Consider the following 22972-nt stretch of genomic DNA (forward strand, 5'->3'; position numbering starts at 1 on the left):
GAACATCCACTAGAGTCAGGACTGGGGTGGGTAAAGAGTCCAGTAGGGTCACCTGAAATGGTGGTGGTGGAAGGGTCTACTGGGTCAGGACGGGGGGAGGAGTCTTATGGGGTCTGGGCTGGAGGAGGAGAGGGAGCCTCAGAACACTTACTGCTTGGGCCCAGCCAGCATAAGGTCCCCACAGGCTCCGGAAAAAGTTTCCTATGCCAGAAGTGAAAAGGTGAAATTAATTGGCCTTCCTACTTATTCCCTATCCACAGGAGTGGGATTTTACAGAGAGGTATGAAAAGTTTCTACCACCTCAGCCCGCTGCTAGCCCCAGCATCCCACTCTCTCCTTACCCAGTTCCTTGTTAGCCTGGGGGCTTGGACCCTTGGCCTGGGACATGGTGGGGTGCCAGCTGTAGTCACGCTGGGCAATCTGCCACATGTGGATATCCACGGGCACAGCCTGGGGCTTGTCTAGGGCCATCAAGCAGATGCAGTCAGCTACCTTTAAGAGACAAAGAGTGAGCCACAGAGGAGGAAAGGCAGGATCCAACCAGCATCCTATTTCTAGTCCCAAAGTTGGCTGCTTCCTCCTCCACTCTGAGGTTACTATTATTTTATATTTTTAATCAATACACACTCTCTTTTAATAATTTTAAAAATAGCTATGATGAGGGGTGCCTGGATGGCTCAGTTGGTTGAGAGTCCTACTTGTCTCAGGTCATGATCTCACGGTTCAGGAGTCTGAAACCCATATTGGGCTCTGTGCTGACAGTTCGGAACCTGGAGCCTGCTTCGGATTCTGTGTCTCCCTTTCTCTCTGCCCCTTCCCAGCTGATGCTCCGTCTGTCTGTCTGTCTCTCTCTCTCAAAAATAAGTAAACATTAAAAAAATTTTTTTAAAATAGGTATGATGCGACTGCCACTGTGTAAACATCTATGTAGGCCAGGTCCTCATCATAACCTGGGAAGAAGGCAGTTACTACATCTATTCTGCAGACAAAAAAGTGAGATTCCGAAAGATGAAGTGACTTGGCCAAGGTTACATGGCTAGGAAGAGGCATAACCAAGATTTAATGTTAGGTTGAGGTTCTTTAAAAATACTTAAAAAAAAAAAAAAGTTTTTTAAACAAAACTCTAGGGGCGCCTGGGTGGCGCAGTCGGTTAAGCGTCCGACTTCAGCCAGGTCACGATCTCGCGGTCCGTGAGTTCAAGCCCCGCGTTGGGCTCTGGGCTGATGGCTCAGAGCCTGGAGCCTGTTTCCGATTCTGTGTCTCCCTCTCTCTCTGCCCCTCCCCCGTTAATGCTCTGTCTCTCTCTGTCCCAAAAATAAATAAACGTTGAAAAAAAAAATTTTAAACAAAACTCTATTTTTTAAACTATAGAGAAGTATAAAGAAGAAAACAATAAATGCCAAATTCCCAATCATCTTACTGCTAGCTAACCTTGTTGATATTAAACAAAAAGATTTAGAAGTACGTAAAATTTCAAGATAAAAACAACATGAAAAGGAGAAACATCTTCTGATTTGTCTTCCCAAATGTAACCACTCTTAAGCTTCCAATGATTCCTTCTGGAAAATTCTGCATACATAGAGCAGTGTGTATGTGCATTGGAACAAATGGCCTTTCTAAAAAATGCACTCAAGGGACAATGTCATTTTTTTTAAAAGTCTATTTATTTATTTATTTTAAAAAGTAATCTCTATACCCAGTGTGGGGCTTGAATTCATGACCCTCAGATCAAGAGTTGCATGCTCTTCTGACTGAGCCAGCCAGGTGCCCTGGGACAATATCCTTTATACTCTTTCTGCACTTTGCATTTTCTCTAATAAAACATCTGCTTGTATCCTTTCTCCTTTTTGCCCTGCCTCCAGAAGCCAAGCATGTACCCAGCTCTCAGGCCTGCCTTGTCTCCTTCTCTGCTACTCTCTGCGTGGATGGTGACGGTAGCTCCTGTCCCCCTGGGACATTACCTTGGTGCCCACTCCAGGCAAGGTGCAGAGGGCCTTGTGGGCCTCCTCGTAGGGGGCCTTGTGCAGCTGCTGCAGCCAGGGCAACCCGCCCTGTTCTTCTAGGATGGCTCGGGCACTGGCATTCACGTAGCGGGCACGATACCCCAGGCCCAGCTTCCTGAGCTGAGCTTCTACCTCTGGCCCTGTGGGTGAATGGGGAAGAAAGCAGGGGTCAGGGATCCTCAAATCTTTCCTGTCTTCAGGCTAGTGTGTGAGGCCTCTACCCCCTACAGGAATGCTTTCCCTAAGCACCTCTCTCCCACCTCATCACCCTCTGTGAGACCCCAGGACACTTGCATATTCAAAAGAAAGGGTTAAAGCCTGAGTTTGCTCCTCTGCAAATATTTTCTGAGCACCTACTACCCAGCGTTGGAGCAGGGACTAAGAAGGACTTGCTGCCCTGGAGGAACTCCCCAGTTATCCTTTCCAAAGTGCATTTACACCCATGATCTAAAATAATGGTCATAATAACAATAACAGCTTCTATTATCAAGTGCTGGGTATTATGCATGGGCAAAGTACTTTAGGTACATTATCATGCTTTTCTTAAGGAACCGGACAACAGTATGGCTATTTTCCCAATTTTACAGATGGAGAAAATAAGAACTTAGAAGAGGTTAATAACTTGTTCAAAAAAGGACATGGTGGAGATGGGATCTTGTACCCAGGTCTGGGAAACCAACGCCTGTGCTCTTAGCCTATTAGAGCACCCTGCCTCACGACTGCTTTACTCACCACTCAAACCCTTCTGGATAGAAACTGTTATTCCCATCCTACAAACAAGAGAAGCTTCAATAGGTAAATGAATTCTTTTGGTCTTATGACTACTAAGCTGGGAGCTGAGACCCAAGACTGGGTTTCTTTTTTTCCCCCCAATACTGGGTTTCTAAGCACCAAAACATTCTCTTTTCTCTAGGTATCCTGTCTCCTTGCTATGCAGTCCCTAAGCACTTCTTCTAGCTTTATTCTCACATCTACCAACTGATATACTTGCTTCTGTAAAATACTTCCCTCACAAGGCTGGTATAAAGAACATATATGTTCTTGGATGCAAAATTGTTGGGTTCACTGTAGAGTTAGCAACTTTAATTTTCTGCATACTTCCTGTATGTCAAATACTGCACTATGTGCAGTATGCGTATTTCTTTACTTAACCCTTGTGGCAACTCTGATAGGTAAGTGCCATTATTCTCCCATTCCACAGATGAAGAAACTGAAACACAGAGTGATTAAATAATGTGCTCCAGGTCATATAGGTAGATGTCAAATGCCAAAAGAATTCAGATGTAGGTATTCTCCAGAAGAGTGGTCTTAACCCCATACTACTGTATACTATGTGTTTTTTAAATTTTTTATGAAGCAGTGAACCTATGGGGTAAAAAGCACAGGCTAGTGAGGTGCTGACGTTTCAAGGACAGACAAGGAGGATGAAGCAGGGCTGATCAGACCAGGCAAGATGGTTCTGGATGAGGAGGGCGTTTGGGAAGGCAGGAAGCTTTGAGATGGGAGATGGGGACCAGGGGAGAACCGAACAGACCCTGAAAGCTTTTGGAGGGTCTGAGCGCAGGGACCCACCTACTCACCAGCCAGGGCCTGCAGGCTGGGGAAGCCATGGTAGGTGACATCATCCAGCTGGATGAGCTGAGGTCCAAAAGCCTGGCAGAGGCGTTCCACCATGCTGGTTATGCGAGCAATGTTGTTGTTGGAGGAACAGATGAAGGAGAAAAGGCACTCGACAGGGTCCTGTTGCAGAAGTCGAACACCTGGAGACCAGAAAGGTAGGAGGTAGGATACAGACCTGGTGTCAGGAGTGGCCTCTTCCCACCCTCAGATCCTAGGCACTGAAGATCTAGGAGGATCTAGGGGAATGAGGGAAAGCGTTGATAGAGAAAACAACACCAGAGCTCTCATTCCTCATAGGTCGGGGTTATCTTTACATTCCAGGGATAAAGAAGCCACAATGTAAACACAACGAGCGTGGGGATTTGTGTCCATGGGGATTTGTGTCCGTTTTGTTCACATAGCAGATGCTCTGCAAATATTTACAGAATGAATGAGGTCACCTGTCCCAGGTCACACAGCCAGGATTTGATCCTGTCACCACACTATGGTAATCAGCAAAACAATAATAGTAATAATAATTACTATGTGTCAGGCACTATTCTAAGCAAAACTTTACACGTATTAGCTCCTTCAATCCTCATAAAATCTTATGAGGTGGATTATAATCCCCATTTTACAGATGGTGAAACTGCATAATTTAACCAAATTACAAGAACTCCAACCCCTGTCCCAATCCTTGTACTCACCTTGGAATTTGTGAGCCACCTCTTGAAAGTGGGGGTCCACGGAACTCCAGTGGTGATATAGTTGAGCCAGGCTGACATCCAGCTGGAAGTACTGGTGCACAGTCTTTAGCTCGTCTGGTGTGGGCCTGCCAACCCAACCCTTGTCCCCTCGGTACACAGTACAGTAGATCTGCTCCTCAGTCTGGGTCAGTGTCCATACTTGGTTCCCCAGCACGCCAGTCCAGTGCGCAGGGTTTTGCTCCCTCCACCTGAGCCCCCAGGCACACAGCAACTCTGGTACTCAGTTTTCCTTCTTGCACCCTTTAGGGCCCTCCCATCCTACAACAGCTCCATACACAACACTGACTTAGGAAATGCAAAGTCGTTTGATTCTCACAACATGGCACTGGCCTTTTTTTGGTTTCTTTTGTTAAAGTTTATTTATTTTGAGAGCGAGTATGTGTGTGTGTGTGTGTGTGTGTGTGTGTGTGCGCGCGCGCGCGCGCGCGCGCGCTTGCACTTACGCGGGCAAGGGGCAGAGAGAGGGGGGGAAAGAGAATCCCAAGCAGGCTCCACGCTGTCAGCGCAGGGCCCAGGCACCCGCATTGCACTGGCTTTTTACCTCCACCTTAGAAAGGAGGTAAACAGGCTCACCACCCGCGTCTGCTTCCTCTTCTGCACCCTGAGGTGCACCCTGCACCCTGCACCTCTTCCATCACCCCCAAAATTCCTTTACATTCCAGAACTGCAGTGTTGAGGGGCCAAGAATCAGGGTCACTCACCGGAAGGACTGTCCGGAAGCCAGAACCAGGTCCAGGCGCAGTTCCGAGCGTGGACAGGGGATGGAGGCCCACAGGGCCGGGAAAGAGGCTAGAGTACGATGTCTCATGCTCCAGAGCAAAAAGGACCCAGCTAACAATTCCACGCCAGGCTCCGCCCCATAATGGCCCCGCCCACTCAGTACCAGCTCCACTCATCGCCAAAAGACCGTGACCACACAGCACTCTTTAAGGCCTTGCCCACTAAGCCCTAGCCTCTAAAGGTTTATTGAAGGCCCGCCCAATTTCATTTAATTCCTCCACTCCCTGCAGGCCCCGCCCCTTACAGTCCACCAGGGCACCAACCCTCCTGACCTTTCCCGTTATGAATGCTCTCCCGGCCACGCCTCCCGGCGCGCACCACTGCGCTCAGAGCTGCCGCGACTTCGGCAAGCGCGCGCAAACGCACTCTTCCGGCTTCTCCAGGGAGCAAACTTCGCTCTCACCGGAAGTAGGATGCAAGCCTGGTTTATTGGTTCCGGAGGTAGCCAATCTGCGCAGAAGAGGCACCAATGAGAATAGGGTGTGACGGCGGATGGGCGGGTCTCTCCGAGGGGCCGCAGCGGTTGGCGCGCGCTGGGCTCGCTGCCCGCTCTCGGCCTTGCCTTTGGGGTTGTCTGCACTGGGCACGCAAGGGTGTCCGATCCCCGCGCCCCGCCGACCGGTCGCAGAATGCGCCCTCAGACCCCAATCCGCACTGCCAGATCTCCTCGGAACCCTGGGGTTCCTCATGGCTTGCTCGTCCGCAGAGCCAAATCCTGTCCCCCACCACCCCCAGAGAGCCTTTCTCCACCGAACCTCTCCAGTCAGATATTCGCCCTCCTGACTGAGAATTGGACCCGAACACCGCTCGGGCCCCTCCGAGCGGCCGAGACGTCTCCACAGCGTCCGCCACTTGAGGATTGAGTCTTCGCGCTCGCCCGCTAAGCCGCTCCCCTCCAAGGCCTCGCCGAGCCTCGACTCCAGTCAGGTCTCTTCAGAGTTCACTCCGTCAGAGACCTTCGTCCTCCTACTGCCGCGCCCCGCGCTACCCAGCCGCTCCACCCAGCTGCTCCCTTCAGTCGCAGGGCATTCCTTAAACAGTGCTCCATCATCTCCCACCCTGTGCCCACTGGGGCTTGTGGGCCCGAGGCAGCCCGTCTGCCTCTTCCAGTTTCCAGGGCGGGCTGCCTGGGCCCAAGAAAGATGTGTTATGTAATTTCTTCCCTTCTGGAGGAAGACAGTAAGCAAGGACCTAGGAGACATGAACTTTATCTGGGCCACTTTTCACCTCATAGCGCTGTGATCTGAGGTTACTGTGTTTCAGTGAGTAGACCGCAAATTCCTTAAGGGCAAGATTTGTGACCCACCCGCAGTACCTAGTAGGGAGGAGCATCACGTGCATGGCTATCATCAGACAAATGCTATTTTTGTCTGTTCCACTCCAGAGCTGCAAGGCCCTGGGCAACTACCTCCTGTGGCTGTCTCCTCTCTAGGTGTGCCAGCCCACAGGTGTCCCATACTTGGAAAGCATTCCTGCAGTAACTGAATGAATCATCGGTAAAGGAGATGCCAAGGTTGGGAATGAATGCAGAGCAATCCTCTACATACCTGCTACGTCCCCAGTTAAACGGGAAGGTCACAGCTATGGGGACTCCGAAGTACTTGGGACTAACCTACTGGCAAAGGACTTGAAGCCTCCGAAATTCATGAAGGAGACGTAGACTTCTTCTAGCAGTTAGTTCTGAATACTGGTTAAAGAGCCAGCTTTGTAGACAGAGACTGGAGTTCAAATCCTAGCTCTGCGCCTTCCTAGTTGTGGGAACTTAGGCAAGTTACTTAATTTTTCTAAACCTCAGTATCTTTGTGGAGATAACCACCTTATTAACTTTCCCTATAGTTTTTGCAAGGATTACATAAAATTGTGTATCTAGAAGTGCTTAGAAAAAGGCTTGCCACCCAGTGAGTGAGTGCCTGGGAAATGGGAGCTATCATATTATCCTGGCTGTTGTCTTACAAATGCAGCATGCACAGCAACCAGCAACCTCTTGAGCCCAATTATTTACCATCCCTGAGGGACAACCTCCCTTTTTATCTTTTTGCCCTGGCAGAAGGCAAGAACCCAAGAATTCCAAACAGACTATTTATTTTCTAAGAATCAATATATTTTCTTCCTTTGAAATAAATACAAACCAGTTTGAAAGGTGGGGGCATCTATGGGAAAAAGGGAAGTGGGGACAGGCCCCAGTCTTTTTTAGTACCAAATGACTCTGGCGCGACCCGGAAACGCAGTTACAAATGAGAATAATTTAAATTCTCCGCTAATTACAGTATTTACAACAGCAGGGGAGGGGGGTCACCTAGTGCCCCTCTTCCGGGCTGGACAGACATCAATCCCACTGCTAGGCTGGGCAGATGCCCGTTCACCTCACCACCTGCAAGGGCCTCAGGCCACTAGGCAGTTAGATTCTCCTGGCATGAGCAGAGCAGACAGAGGTGGTGGGATGGCCTGTTTTATGCAGTGTCCTAACCTTGGCCCACCACCCTGCACTACAATGCTGAGGTCTCTGGGGCTCTCTGGCCAGTGAGACCTCCCCTCTCCATGTGCAGAGCCGCCGTGGGCCCTTGGAGTGTTCTGTACAGTCCAGCTGCACTCAGGGCGGGAGGGACCTCCCCCACCCAGCTTCCCCTGAGACTGGCCCCAAGACCAGGAATGAGTCAGTGCAGAGGCCGGTGCCACTCCAGGACAGTGAGCAAAGGGGGAGGAGAGAGGTGGCAGGGCACTGTAGGTTGGGCTGTGCTGGGCATTATCAGTCACTATCACTGGTCTCGCTGCTCTGCTCGCCCTGCACCTTGCTGCGGTGCTGCAGAGCCCGGTGGTAAGCAATCTGCACTGATTTGCGGATGTTGGATTTGCGGCCCTCCAGCATCTTTTCCTTGTCGAGGTCCTGGTTCACGCCCAGAGGAACCAGCTTAGTCCTTGGCAGCCACTGCCTGTAGGACGAGGTGAGGATCACATAAGTCATCTCTGGGAAAGCAACAAGCATCAGCCTTCATCACTCCTTCACTCATTCAAAAACACCTCCTGAGTGCCCACTCTGGGCCCGGTTCTGGTGGGTAATGGGGTTACAGAGTCTAAGAGAAACAGTCCCTGCCCTCAAGGAACTGCTCATAGTCTAGTGATGAAAAGCACCCACTCAACAGTCACATTACGGGGTAACCACAGGGTATTTACGAGTGCAAAAAGGGGCCATGACCTAACCTGAAATAGGTACCCTGTCCCATAGGCTTCAGGCAGACTTTACTGACATTAAATATCCTTTGCACACAATACACAAAAAACACTGCATTACATACATGTGACAGAACAGAGATTTAAGATCCTGAATGTTTATGTCTATTTTATCCTCATCTTGTCACCATGGAGGCAGAGACAGGAAAACTAAGTCTAGAAGCCACCTGATTCTGGGTGGGGAAGCACATTTGTCACAGTCACTGATGCCCCTCTAGCTTCTAGCTACAGCTGTTTGTCAGCTGTTGCCCACTCAGTCTCTCAGACTCATGGTCAACACAACCCTCACAACCCTTCTGCTCAAAGATCTAAGTCCCTCCCCCACTGATCTGTGATATCCCAGTCTGTCTGTTGCTGGAGTTTCCTGGCAGCCTGCCCACATACCCAGGGTTGCATCTGTGGCTGTATGAGTCACAGCAACTGCTCCCCTCCTCCCTTACCAGGTTCGCTTGTTGTCAAAGAAGAGGACGAGGTAGAGATGCTCTCGGGCTTCCTGGGTCATCTGTTCCCCAAGTTTCAGCACCTCCAGGGGGGGCACAGGGATAGGAACCCCATGATGGAACATACCTTCCCGGGGCATCTTTGGATCAATTATCTGAGGGTGTAATAAGACCTTTGTTTGGTTCAGTTCCCTTCTTCCCCGAAACTTACTCTATACAAGAACTGGGAAACCACCTCTGAAGTTGGGACACAGAAAGATTATCATGCCACAAGGCTGCATTGCTGACCCTTGGCTTCTCATGATCAACTATTCCAGATTCCAAGATGCAAAGGGAAAGAAAAGGGAGAGATGGAAAAACTAACCAGGAACTTGTTAAGTATCTATCTGCCAAAGACCCTTGTTCTCTACAGCTCAGCAGAGAGTAAGTAAAGTCTGCTAATTGTGTCTACGATCTGGGGTTGGGAGGCAAGGGGTATGATAAGAAAAGGGGAAGCCTACCAGAGCTGGGTATGATGGATACCCTCGGCATTTGGCCCACACCAGGTCCAGAGCATCCAGTGGGGAGTCCTCATCCTCTGACAGCCAGCCAGCTCCCCGTCCCAGACTCTTCCTTACCACTTCACAGGAATGGGAGAGAGGGAGCAGATCAGCAGCCAGGGGGCTGGCAAGGCCCTGATACCGGGCCCCCGGCTTCCCTGGCTTTGGGTGAGGGTACTTACTGCTGTGGCCCACGCCGCGGCCAGTGCCCACGGAGTAGGCCTCGTTCTCAGTGCCTGAGGTATCTTCACTGCTGTCTTCCGGGAATGTGCCCCGAGAGAAGGAGGGCTTGCCCCGGCCCTGTTTTGAGGGTGTTGTGCTGTGGACAAGACAAGAACTCAGCTTAAAGGAGGGTAGAGTGGGTAATGACACAGTAGTTGTCCTCTCTTTAAACCCCCAGGTCTAAGAATTTTGGAAAACTGAGTCTACTTGAAAAATTTCAAACTCAAAAGCCCTCGGGGGCTTGGCAATAGTGTGACTGACATGGGCTGGATTTAACAGTGGTGGTGATGAGTGCATCCCCTGGCTAGATTTGCCAGATCGGATTTTTAAAGACAATACAGACACTAGGAATTTTATGTGGCAGTACTGGATTCCTTTTTTTTTTTTAAACACCATGCTGGCCAAACAAAATATGTCTGCAGGCCAAATCCAGGCCACAAGGCATCAGTTTACGCTCTCTGCTCTACAACATCAGCTTAACCCAGGATGGTTCCCACTATTCCATTATGGTGATGTTCTTAGGTATGCCATTTATTTCGCAGAGAACCTTGGGTCTGAGCCATCTTAATCTAGACTGAAGTGGCTGCCATGCTATTTCCCAGAGGGAAATTTCAAAGGGCATCCTGGAGGCAGACCTTGATCTGGAGGGCTGGTACCTGGTTCGGTCTGAGGCAGCGCTGCTGCTGCTACTGCTGCTAGACTCAGAGTCGGAGCTGCTCCGGGGAAGGCTGCAGTCATTACGATATACCAAGAAACTCTTCTTCACTGGCTGATTTCCACCGCTGAAGCCATTAGCTGGTAAGTCTTGGTTGGGGGGAGGGGGAGGAGGGAAGGAATCGGTCAGGAAGATGTAGATGAGAGATGGCATGGGGGTAAGAGGGACTAGGAGCTCGGCTCTCCCTTCTGTGCTGGAAAATTCCTCCAACTTTGGCCAGCAGAGCCAGTTCTGGGCAGTGTCTGCCACAGTTGGCCATAGTCCTGCCCCACCCGTCACACTGCCCTTGGCAGTTACTGGCCTTAAGACACAAATGGCTTAAAGGGCAGGAAATCCCCAAGGAGGGTGAAAAGAGAAAAGGTGAAGTGATATAATGGAGAGGGTCCTGGATGGGAATCTAGCTGGGTCAGTGTTTCTGGACTTCAGTTTCCCCATCTGTAAAATGAGGGGACTGAATTAAAGGATCCCTAAGGGCCCTTCTAACTCTGATATATTATGGGCAAATGAAGGGACAGGTGGGAGTTATGTTGGGAATGATGGCAACTTTGCTCACTCTCTCGGGGGGCTGGGTGATGGTGAGGCTCACCCATTGGGGGGTCTTCTGTGGATTTATCACTGTCGCTGTCTGAGCTCGAACTGGGCCGGGGGCTCCTACCCCGCTTGCGCTGACGTAGGGAGCCCATGATGGGGAGCTGGGGGGGCCCCACAGGACTGCCTCCGTGGCTGGGGGTCATCTGGCTCTCCCGGTTTTTGGGGGGCCGGCCCGGCCTCTTGGGCGGTCCAGCTGTCTTCGGGTTCTTTTTGGAGAACAGAACTGAGGTTCTCCTGCCCACCTCATGTGCGGGGGTTGAGGACATGTTGGGACCCAGGCCTGGAGCAGAGAAAGAGAGAAGGAGAGTTGGTGAGGGGCCTGATGTGGGAAGGGTAGACACCCAGGGTATGCCCTGGGCCTATAGGACTGTTACTCCAGCTAGAGTTGGGAGATGATCTGGGGGGTTGTGGAATTGGGAACATTGTCCCTTATACCAATAGCCAGAGAGGCAGCTAAGAGGCCCCTGAATGGGGAATGAGGGAGAAAGTACAGCTAGCTGTGTAGGAGGGACCTCTGCCTGGGGGATGGCAGTGGCTGAGTGTGTGTTACAGAGTCAAGTCTAGCTGGCTTTGGGGTCCACCTTGCTAGGGGTTCAGACCTTTGGTTGTCTCCTGGCTGCTGCTCTCTTCGGCGGCACTGTCTGTCTGCCCGTCCTTGTCACATGCTGCCGGGTGGGGTGTCAGGCTGCCCCGGCTGGAGGGGCCATGACGCTCAGGCCCATCCCTTCCAGTTTCCCGCTGGTGGGCAAGCTTCCGCCGCAGTGCCGTCATCTCTTTCTTGATCATCTTTGCACGCCGTGAACGACTCACACTCTGCTTGCTGGCATTCACCTCATCCAGCCGCTCCAGCAACAACTTCAGCTGCTCTTCCACTGGCAGGTGCTTCTGGTTCTCTAGCAGGATCAGCCGTTCTTCCTCTGCTGCTAGGAGTGGACACAGGGGGTGGGGAAAGGTCAAACTTAGGGTAGGCCTCTGGGCCCCCTGAACCTGAGCAGGCAACAAGAAACCCACTCTTTTCCCTTTGGCTTCTCACCAGGAACAGCTGTAAAACAGCAGCACCAAGATGTGGAAGGGTAGGCACTGCTATCCATTCACCCAGTCTGGCTTCTTGGGGAGCATTCCTGGGGATAAGTTTGCCACTGCTCAGGCTAGCTACTTCCTGCCTACACTGCCTGTTCCCAGTAGGGGATTTTTGGAAAGCCATTCATCCCTGGCATTGGCCTCTATGTGTGTAGCATGATTTATCACCCACCATCTTCAGTGTGCTGTGGGGCCTCATCTCCAGCCAGGCTGTGGGGGATATGCATGCCCGTCTCAAAGTCAATGCCCATTTTTTCTGCCTGGCGCCGGGCCTGGCGGAGCACAGCGCCACCCTGTTCTCGGAGCCGCACTGCTGCCCGGTAGAAGATGGTGTCCTTGGCGTTATACTTGAGGCAGTTGCTGACGATAAGGTTGAAGTCCTCCTCAAAATCATCAAAGTTCAGGTAGCGGTAAGCCTCCAAGTTCTGCTTCATGGTGAAAAAGTCCATGGGCTTTTTGATGTGGTCTAGGTAGTCAGGTACCTGGGAGAGCAGGGTAGGCGTGGCTAAGTGGAGATATGCTCCTCATTCGCCCTGAACCCTTGCTCCTAACACCCCCACCCCCTGAAAAGCATCCAGCAACCTCCTCCCACCACAGTTAGAGGCAGGCATATAGCACAGGGGAAAGGAAAGCTGGATTCTAGTCTTGACTTTACCAGTCACAAGCTGTGTGACCATGGCAAGTCTCTTAACCTCTTTGGGCCTTCTTTTTCCTCACCTGGAAAATGGTGATGAAATTACAGTCAAATCTACCTCCTAGAGCCAAGAGGCTTCAGTAAGAAAATGGCTAGGGCAATCATTTGGAAATAACACCACTTTGCATTCCTATAGCTCTTTTACTTATCATTAAGACTTATAAGGAGGCTACTGCCTCGGGCCTCTCGTTTTATACCTTTTAGAGAGAAGAGTCTGCCAGTCAGGACCTAGGGCTTCAGAGCTGGTTCTTTAGGTGCTGAGCCTTCTAAAGTCTCCGTTCTAGGGTTCAGCACCCCGAAAGTGTCTTCCTGCCCTGGGATTATTCATTTGGCAGACTCAGTCCCTGCCTCTGGGGAAGGAGTGCAGATTGCCTCCCATTCTGGGCCCTTGGGGTGTGACAGGGACAAGACAGAGTCCAGGTGATGCATGTGGCTCCAGTTATCCTGGAGCCCCAGAGCCACCAGCCCCTCTCTTCACAGTCCCCTCCTAGTCCCTGGCCCAGACCTGCAGCAGGGGTCCAACTGGGAGAGGAACAGAAAGGTGGAGTGAGGGGAAGGGATTCTTACTTCGTCCAATTCGGTTACCTCAGACAGAGGGACCGGCTCGCTGAAGATGTTGCCTGTGTCCTTTTCTTGGAGCTGCTCCAAGGTTTTGCGAAGGAGGATGAGGAAGGGGGTCAGCTGCATCTCCATGGCGATCTGCTGGACCTTGATCTGACACACATAAAGGCCCGATCAGCCAGGCCCAGGCCAGTCCCTTGGAAGAGGTCTGAAGGGATGGTAGCAGCTGGTTTGGGAAACTGCCTTCCTTCTCTCCTGCCCACAGCTGACACAGTCAGGTCTACTTTCTACAAGGCCCCACCTGGTGAAACCTTCCCTGACTACTCTGGCCTTTTTCTTCCTTGAACTCCCAGTGCCAGCTACCTGTATCACATAATTGAGGGTCCCGTTCATCCTCTTCTGTGACATGCTGCTTGCAGTGAGCTGGAGAACACACTGGGCACCAGTGAGACCTGACTCCAGCATCAGCCCTATTGCTTCCTGGCCAGGGGACAAAGGCTTTTCCTTGTCCCAGGAATGTTTTCTCCTCTGAAAAACAGACTTGACCCAGGAGCACTCACCGTCTCCCTTTTGAGTTTCTCCCGCTTGCGGATCAGCTCCACCAGAAGCCGAGCTCGCTCCAGGTCATGCCGGAGGCGCTGCCAGGACTTGAGCTGTTCTTTGAGGGCCCAGTTCTTATCCTCAGAATCTCTCTGTAGAGGCAAGAAGGGGATTGGTAGATGATAAGGAAGCCAGAAGAAAGGCCAGAGGGAAGAAGAGCCCAGGAAGCTTGGGTCAATGTGAGGTAAAACTGAAGGAGGTAGCACAGTAATTTACTGGCAGCCTCACTAGCTAAAGTGGGAATTCCTATACTTATGTGTCCCCTAGATCTGGCACAGAATCAATGGTTCGTATATGCTTGTTGAATGAATGCATGAAGGAACACACAGGAACAGTGCCCTTTTAACGTGCGGACAATCTGTAAGGATCTCATCCTGAGTTTGGTTTGAGGGCTACTTTAAAGGAGGAAATAGCCTAAGCTCTCGGACACTGAAAACTATTATCACATATCTCAGTCCTTTATGTCCCTGGCCCCAGTTCCCAGAGCCCATAGGGAATCTGACACGGTACCCCAACTTGGTCACAATTCCTCTGAGACTGCAGATGTGTCTGCAGGCGACGTAGCAGCGGGACTCCATTTCGTGACTGTCGTTTCAGCGTCCAGTAGCTGTGTAGCCTCTGCATGAACTGGCTCTTCCTTTGGATGGTCAGGCGGTTGGTGATTTTACTGAGCCTGCGAAGCAGGGAATAAAGAGAAAAACCTGTTGGGCCATTATTTTCTTAAGCAGAACAGGTGTCTCTGGCTGGTGAGAATTCCTGAATGGAGTTGAATCTGGAGTAAGTCTATTGTCAAAAAGGCCTGTGACACTTGGCTTAATGCGAAGAAGAGCAAACAGTACCAGACAGGAAGCCAAATTCCCAGCATGAAGCCAGATCCCTGACCCTGTTCACGAAGTTGAGTGAACTCATATGAGGAGTTTGGCCTCTAAGACTGCTCTTGTCACAGCAGCCCAGAGTACTATTTGACTCTGGGATACCCTGCTCAGCCTGAGCCTTGGAAGGTTTTAGGATAAAGTATAATTGTAGAGCAGTACACTAGAGGAAATTAACTAGACAGCACAAGAGAAAGTTAAAAATAACTGATGATGGCAGCCGTCATTTGGATTCATTTGTGGTAGTGACCACTTCACAACTCCTTCCCCCTTTTTCCTTCCATTTCTCCGTTCAGGGTGAGAGTATTTCTGCCACTGTGGCTGATAGCTACTACATCCTCTTTCTTCCTACTTAAACCAGACCATAAAATGAAGGGCAGCTGAAAACATGTTAGGTCTGACAGATAAAACCTGAAATTTCTGGCTCCTAAGATAAAAGTCTGGTGACCTGCTAGGGCTAACTTCTTTTGGAATCTGGTGTTTTGTTTTGACCTTCTTTGTAGCTTCTAATAAGAGAACCCAACCCTGTCACTCCACTCGGGGCTATCAGTCTCTAGGAGGGCTTCTTCTTCCCTTACCAGCCTATCCATCTGCTCCCCACATACCTGTGTGGTGGGATGCAGGGCACCGATACCACAGGTGCTGCGGCCCGTTTCTCTGCCAGGATCTTCCGTGCCTTCTTCATCTTGATCCGGGACTTGGCCTTGGCCTTCTTGACCTTCTCTGAGCTCCAACTCTTACCCTCATCCTCCTCCTCATCCTCATCCTCCTCACCCTCACTGTGGGACAGGGCAGGCAAGCGGCGTGCTGAACCTGGGGGTGTGTGGATGTCACAGTAGGCCGTCTTGCGGACACTGAAAGAAGTGCCATTGGCACCTGTCTCTCGCACAGGCTCCATCTTCATGTAAAGGCCAGCCTGCTGGGCACATGTCACGTGGAAGGCTGTGTAGCAGTTGGCCTTGTGGCACTGAATGCATGCCCCTGAGCCCCGCTGTTTGCAAATATAGCAGGTCAGCTTCCAGCGAGCTGGTGGGATGTGCTCGATGCTGTCGATAGGCTCCAGGAAGACTGTGTTGGCAAAGCAGACTTCAGGGATCCACAGGGCACACACCACATGGGCCCAGCGCCCGTCATCTGTCTGCTTGAAGGCACCACCCTTGTTGGGGCACAGGGCACAGTCCACAGCCCGGGAGGGTGACTGTAGGCAGCGGCGGCACAGCCACTGGCCCTCAGGGATGTAGGGGACACCGTAGCACTCTTGGTGCACAGCCAGGTTGCACATGTCACAGAATAGGATGACATTGCTGTTCTGGCACTCACCATCATTGCAGATACAGCACACAGCATCCTCATCCACTAGTGCATTGGGGTCACCTTTATTGTGGCTTTCAAAGTAGGACTCCTTCTCCAGCCGGTCCATTAGGTACTCAAAGATCTCCTGCGGGATGGGACTCACACCCTCTGTCTTCCGCCGCTCATTCATGATATCCAGCCAGATGTAGTCCTCCTCGTCCATGTCATACTCTACTTCCTCGTCCAGCTCCTCTGCCGACTTCTCAATGTACCTGCAGTGCACATAGGCAGCTCAGCATCATATAGTTGAGATTTCCTTCCCCTAAAGAAAATGGGTTACAATTGCTGGACGCTTACACATTGCCAGGTCTGTGCCTTTACTTATGCTGTCTCATTCCAGCCTCACCTTAACCCCAGGTGCTGTAATCATTCCTGTTTTGCAGAAAAGGAAACCTAAGGTTTGGGGAGTTAATTCACCTATTCTGGCTCCCTTGGGAGAAAGTGGTAGAGCTGGGGTGTGAACCCAGGCCTGCTGACTCCAAAGCTTGTGTACTAGCTACTATACCACCTCCTCTGGGGTACGGAGGCTCAACCAAACTCCTGAAGGGAGGAGGGTAGGGCAGCTAGGACCTACCGGGTTGGTCTGGATGATGGTGCAGAGTTAGGAGAAGAAAGGTCCGCAAGTATCACTTGCAAATTATATATATGTTTTATATATGTTTTACAATGGAAAGAATGGGGCTTTGGTTTCTGAAAACATGGATTTAAATCCTGGCTCTGCCACTCTGACCTTCAAGACATCACTGGTCCTTCCTGAACTCAGTTTTATTGATAAGAGAATGAGGATGCTACTATTTACTCCCAAAGACACTTGTCAGGATTAAATGGAATTTAAAAAAATGAATGGGCTAACTGAAGTGGCACATAGCAGGCCCTAAATAAATGTTAGTTTCTGTCCCTCCACTCCCCTCTCCACAGGAGAAATGGAGCTCTGGGTGCTAGAGTAGGCCAGAAGAGCATAGGCTTGGGAGCCATGCTCTGTATGACAGCAGGCAAATAAGGTGATCTCCCTGGGCCTCTGTTTCCTCATCTATAAAGTGGTGATGCTAACCTGTACCTATTTCACACAGCTGTTGTGAGCATTAAATGAGTTAATACAGATAAGGTATTTAGAACAGTTCCTGGCATGTTGCAAGTACTCAATAAACCTTGGCTTTATTATTAGCTTTTGTATAGCCCTGAGCTATCTTGCCTTGTATTATAACTATTTATGTGTCTAACTCCTCCACTACAGGCTAGAGGCAAGGACCATGTCTGATTCACCACACAGAAATAGGCACAGTTGTTCATTTCAAAGGCATTTTGAGGGTGGAATGGAGGAAACTAAAATACTGTATCTTTAGGAAGCAGTTTCTTTCTTAGCCCTTTACCCCAAATGACTGCAATGTCCTCATCCTTGAAAAAGGGTGTGGCTTAGAGATTGTATGAACTATCCAGCCCCTGCTAGGCCTTGGCACTTGTTCTCAACCTTTGCTCTGCCATAACATATGTGACATTATGCGATGGGATATAACACACTCCCACAGTGCACCTAGATTACAGGCTGTGGCACAGATAATGTAGGCTGCATGTCATGTACAATTCCTGGCACACCAGCCTACACTCCACCCCCTTTTCTCCTTAAGAAAGCATATATTAGATGCAAGCAAGAGAAATTGGTGTTGTTAGAGAGATGACCTCAAATCTTCTCGAATTTATATATAAAAAATATGATTTGCAAAACTTGGACAGTTCTACTAACAGTAGTAATAAATGACATGCAACACACCTCCCAGCTGATCACAGTGTACCAGCTGAGAATTGCTGCCCTGGAGAACAGATTTGATCCCCAGGAATAAGGAGTGAATCTGAGCAGAGGGAGGAAGAAATGGAGTGGAAGGAACTGGTTTGGATTGCCTATCAGAGCAGAGAAGGCTGAAGAGCCCTTAGGAGAAAAGGCTGGCCCGAACAAGGGTTTGTATGTTGGGGGGTGAGCCTAACAGTCACTGCTAACATAAAAGAGAGGCAGTGCAAAGCCAGAAGGAGAAGGAGGTGAAGCTGGGCTGGATGGATGAAAGACAGGAAGAGGAGACTGTATAACGTGTGAACAAGGGAGGGACCAAAGTGACATACCAGGCCAAATCACTGGAGTGCCCACAGACTTGATTTTAAAGAACGGAGATTCAGCATACTATCACACGGATTGCACTTTTGGTAAAAAAACCACCTTTCATATAAAAACCTTTACAAGTCCTTCTCAGAGATTAGGCCTTCTGATTAGTTGACACCAAATACTGCTCCTTAACTTATCTGAATGCCCTCTTTGCCTTGGATGCCAAGACTCAGAGAGAAGGTTTATACTTGATTTTTCTCCCATCCTCCAGCTAAGGTTTCTGTACATAGCTCCACCACCAAATCGCCCCCACCCCTTCATTTCTTACCTTGTGTTAAAGGAATTTAGCCTTATGCCTGTAACTTTGTTAGAGCCACCATGACTAATTTTGCAAGGAAGTGGGGTTCCAAGAAACAGTTAAGTGAAATAAATACTAGGGCCAATGGAGGAGCACAAACCATAGGTGATAAAAATATTGCTTACACATGTTAAAGGATGGGTGACAGTAACAGAATGTGGGAAAATTACCTCTGCAAATTTGCAAATTGCTTTAGGGACCTTATGAAATCAGTGCTTAGTCTTCTACCTCTAGGCCGGCAGAGGAATATTATACCTGCTCTGCAGATGAGGTCATTAGAAAACCAGAAGCCAGACAACTTTCTCAAGGTTACACAGCGATGGAGTGGACAGGGTCAGGAACCAGACACATGATTTTTTGATATAGTGAAAACTGCAGATTTGGAGTCAGAGGAACCTGGATTTGAATCCCAGTTCCACTATCTACTGGCATGTGACTTTCGGTAAGTCTGGCCCCCTTTCTGGACTGTGCATTCCTCATCTGTGAAATGAGAACGATACCTACCTGAGAGAATTGTGAGAATAAAATAAAGGAGTGACTGTAAAGTACCCAGTGCAGGGCCTGGCATGTGGCAGTATATAGTAAGTGCCACCATCATTAGCTGGGGCATGTTCCTCTCACCGCCCTGGCAGGACCAGTGTGCTTCTGCTATCCTTTATCTCTGCCACTCTCCTATCTGCTGCCTGTTACGTCTCAGCTCCTGAGCCCTGCCTGACCAGTTTTCCAGAGTTGGGAGGTGGAGGTGGCCTTACCGGTAATAGGAAGTCGGCCGGGGTGGGGCATCGGGGGTGTCCTGCTCCAACTCCCGGTATACCACCTCTGGCAGCTTGGGAGTGGTGCTCACAGAAGCATTATGGTGGTGGTGATGGTTGGAGTCCTTGCGCTTTTCCTTGTTCTTATGTTTGCCTGACTTGGGAGTAGCAGCTGGTGTCTCGGTGTTCTCCTTGTTGCTACCAGTCTCAGGAGCCTCCTCAGGGGCCTCCTCATCCTCTGACACCACATCCAGGTTGTCAAAGATGCTGATGCGGTGGACTCGGCCGTGCAGGTCCACCTCCACCATGCGCTGGGCCTGCGCGTAGCTCATCACCTCACGGCCGGGTGACTGGGATACCTCTGAGGGGCTGGGCGACTGCTTGTTGGCTGGGCGTGATTGGCGCCCCTTCTTTTTGTGCTTGCGGAGTGGAGTCTGCTGCGGGGGTGGTGGGTTGTCGTGGTCATAGTGATATAGGTGGTACTCAATACCACTGTAACTCTTGTAGACCTTACGGCAGGTCTCCACGGGGCACTCATATGGTGGCTTAGTTGCCCGCAAGTTGTGGCAGAAAGTCTTCACATCAAAGTCCACCCCCATGCTGTCACATCTAGAATGTACAGATCAGTTAGCACAGGCCTGGGGAAGAGTTCCTGGTCATCCACTACTCTCTCCAGCCCTCCCCTTCTCCCCAAAGGTCCTGGCCAGCCCACCTTTACAGTGACTCCAAATGCCATCACCTCCATACCATGGGCAGTCTGGGCCTCATCGCCTCCTGCCTGGTCATCCTGCCCCATATCTCAACTATTCTAGCTTAACTTCATATAATGTGGCCAGAGTGATCTTTTACCAAGTAGCAACAGACATGTAATCTTTTGATTAAAAGCTTCCTGATGCTCCCCACTTATTTCAGGATAATATCCAAATTTCCTATGATGATATTCAAGGTACCCCTTTCATTGGCCCTAGTCCTCCTTTCCAGACTCTTCTTTTCACTAGTTACAGCTGTGCTTCTGTCTACCCTGGGCAATTTGCCATTCCCTGAATGTTATAACCTCTCATTCCTGCAAGATTTGAAATGGTTTCCATCCTGATTGGTGAGCTCCTACTCATTCTTCAAAACCCAACTCAAATGTCACTTCTTCTGTTATGATTTGTCTTTCCCATGGAGGGCTGTGTTTCCATAGCATTCCATTGTCATCTCCACCAAGGCACTTACCACACTGGAAGTTCTTTGTCTCCTCCCACTAGACCAGGTGCTATACAGTGCAGACATCAGAGAGCCTACCCACCTTTATACATTCCCAGGACCTGGCATGTAGTGGACACTCAGTTTTTGGCAAATGAATAAAGAACTTGTTTAATGAATACTGAATGAGGGGATCATCAGATCATCTGACAGATGAAGGCTAGTGTTAACCCATGTAGAAGTTTGAATGGATAGCCAATGATTTAATCCTGGTCACCAGCAGAAATCATTGCATTACAGAAAGCAGCAGTTCATTTCTGAGGTGTTTAGGGGAAGCCTATGCCCTGGCCCTGGCTCTGGGAGTGATAACCAGGTACTTAAGAGTACAAACAAGAGCATGACAATCTAGGCACATTCAGTTCCATGCTGGTCCTTAGGGCCTTCCCTTCCTCCTCTCCAATGTTCCTGGGTGAGTAGTGACAGCAGATGGCACCAGCCCCCAGGAAGCCCAACGTGGTCAGAGACTGCCCCAATTTCTCCAGGCCTAGCTGACTTCAACAATTCAGCTAGGGTGTTGGCATCATTCCAGGCAAAGCCACCCTGAGCTCCTAGACAAACGGTGACATCTCTTGGCTTCTCTCCTGTGACTTAGCCAAGCCAAGTGGGCTGCTCCAGCCTCTCTGTCAGTGCCCCTGACTTCTACATCGGTAAAACTACTCCCTCTACTCCAACTCACTTTTACTTCCTACCTGCAGCTGTGTCTTTAAACACAAACCAATCAGAGGAACAGGCAAGCTCTTCTCTTTCAATGATGGGTCGGTCCCTGGTGTATCCTGCATCTCTGTCGCCCTGGCTCCCAAAGTAGCACAGAGCCCCCGGCAGATGTCCCACTGGGACTGGGCGGCAGGGCACACGGGGTGGAGACAAGAACTCAGACTGGAAGCCCGTGAGGAAGACCCAGAGCCCACAGGGGTATGGCGGCAGAGTTCAGGGGGCTGGAGGAAGTAGGGGGCGGGGGCCGGAGGGATCAGGCCGGGCCCAGGCGGTGCCCGCAGCCCTCTCCCGGATGCGGCGACGTTTCCCTTTTGTCGAAGTGTAACATGTAAAACAAGGCTCCCCTCCTGCCATTGGCCCAGGGAGCCCTGGAGGATACTCTGTTGCCCTGGGACGCAGGCTGGGAGCTAATGCACTGTCAGTTCTCCCGGCTCGAGTGGCCCAAGAGGCCCTCGGACCGGGCAGCTCAGTGCACGCCCCACGAAAGTAGTCTAGCCTTTCCCCGCTGGCCACTCCCGCCCTGGTCCCAGGCCCGCACTCACCGGCCACCTCGAGTCCGGGCTCATTGCCGGGGGCGCCCGCCGGGGCTCCGACCCCAGTTGGGGAGGCCGGCGGGGAAAGACGGGCCGGGGAGAGAGAGCCCCAACTCCGGAGACCGCAGACCTCGCCACCCCGGCACCCTGCCGCCCCACGCTCTGGCCCCGGCTCCCCGGGATTCCCGCGCTGACCCCTGCCGCTCCCGGTCCCGCCGGCGCCCTGGTGTCTCAACTCCGTCGGCCGCCGCCGGTTTCGAGAGCCTCTAGGTTGTCCGGCCTCGGGACCCGGCACGGCCGGAACAATGGAAGACCCCGGAGGCAGCGCGGGGACGGCGGCGGCGGAGACCGTGGCGGCAAAGACAGTGGCAGCGGCGGCGGCAGCAGCGGCGGCGACGGCGTCTGCGCAGGGTAAACGCGGCGCCTCGGCGCTGTCGATCTGCACTTTCGCCACAGATCCCCGCCCGCCTGCTGAGTCTTGAGAGGCCTTTCTCTGAGGCTCGGAAGGGCCCGTAGTCACCCACATGACTTCTGTAGCACCTCCACCTTAGAGTTGAGTTCCTGTAAGCTGAAGTCGCGGTATTCCAGATCCGGAGTGGTCGGGCCGTTTGTGGCGAATCTGCGGACACGGACGATGAGCGCGGGGCTGGGCTTGAGGAGCCCGCCCTTCTCCCTTCCCCCTCTGCCTCCTCCCTCCCTCCTGCTGGCGCCGCGGCTGCAGTGGGGACCTGGCCTTGGTCTCCGAGAAAGGCGGCGAGGCGGGGCCGGAGCCACGGGGCGGGGCTGGGGGCAGGGCCGGGAGCAAGAAGGACGCTGGCTGGAGCCTAAGGAAGGACTCGGAGTTATGGGTAGAGGTGGGGCGGGTCTGGAAGAGAATAAACCAGTCCAAGGGGCGGAGTTTGCGGGGAGTGGGCGGGGACATCTGTAAAGCGGGCCTCAGTAAGGAGAATAGGGGCTGAACAACGGTGAAAGGGTGGGGCTAAACAGAAGAGTGGGCCTCAGGAAAGAAAGGGCGGGGCTTTATATGGACCTGGAAGGTGTTGGGTTGGGGAGAAAGGACAGAACTGGGAAAAAACGACGCGAGACTGAAGCAAAAGGGCGGGGCTTGGAAAAGGTAAAGGGGGCGGGGCTAGAGGGAAGGGGCGGGGCCAGGTTAGGGTTACCGGGCGTGGCCAAAGGAAAGGGAAGGAGCTTGGGAAAGGCAAAGGAGCAGGACTGAAGGGAAAGTGTG

The 22972-nt window shown here is 51.3% G+C and overlaps 2 protein-coding genes across 16 annotated transcripts in view; both read right to left on the reverse strand.

The window, feature by feature from the left end:
- The window catches only part of OGG1 (8-oxoguanine DNA glycosylase), a 44778-nt gene extending 38886 nt beyond the window's left edge, over nt 1–5892 (reverse strand). For 2 of the 6 annotated variants that reach the window (XR_005795652.1, XR_005795653.1), the window contains exons 1-5: nt 5071–5892; nt 4310–4557; nt 3584–3763; nt 1962–2143; nt 342–492 (exon numbers count right to left, since the gene is read on the reverse strand). Coding sequence is in view for 4 of the 6 variants with exons in the window: in XM_040492057.1 (XP_040347991.1) it covers nt 152–201; nt 342–492; nt 1962–2143; nt 3584–3763; nt 4310–4557; nt 5071–5177 (918 nt within the window). In the remaining 2 variants the exon portion in view is untranslated. Of the gene's footprint in view, nt 1–147; nt 202–341; nt 493–1961; nt 2144–3575; nt 3764–4309; nt 4558–5070 lie in introns of those variants that run through there. The other 4 variants (XM_040492057.1, XM_040492056.1, XM_040492059.1 and 1 more) reach the window with 4 other exon arrangements.
- A 1336-nt stretch (nt 5893–7228) lies between these two features.
- Nucleotides 7229–22047, reverse strand: BRPF1 (bromodomain and PHD finger containing 1). 10 transcript variants are annotated; one of them, XM_040492018.1, is made up of 14 exons: nt 21751–21861; nt 19247–19855; nt 15297–16256; nt 14330–14492; nt 13780–13911; nt 13244–13372; nt 12137–12446; nt 11484–11804; nt 10880–11164; nt 10235–10382; nt 9539–9675; nt 9318–9436; nt 8818–8972; nt 7229–8079 (listed from the first exon to the last, which is right to left on the reverse strand). In XM_040492018.1, exons 2-14 carry the CDS (start codon nt 19843–19845, stop codon nt 7896–7898), a joined length of 3642 nt encoding a protein of 1213 aa, XP_040347952.1. In that variant the 5' UTR covers nt 19846–19855; nt 21751–21861; the 3' UTR covers nt 7229–7895. The 10 variants fall into 10 exon arrangements, with proteins under 10 accessions (XP_040347952.1, XP_040347951.1, XP_040347950.1 ...); XM_040492017.1 differs by having other exon boundaries at nt 11484–11807; XM_040492016.1 differs by having other exon boundaries at nt 13226–13372.
- Between the last annotated feature and the right edge of the window lie 925 nt (nt 22048–22972).

This window comes from Herpailurus yagouaroundi, unplaced genomic scaffold (assembly GCF_014898765.1).
Source record: "Herpailurus yagouaroundi ecotype Mexico unplaced genomic scaffold, PumYag 183, whole genome shotgun sequence".
Taxonomy (NCBI): domain Eukaryota; kingdom Metazoa; phylum Chordata; class Mammalia; order Carnivora; family Felidae; genus Herpailurus; species Herpailurus yagouaroundi.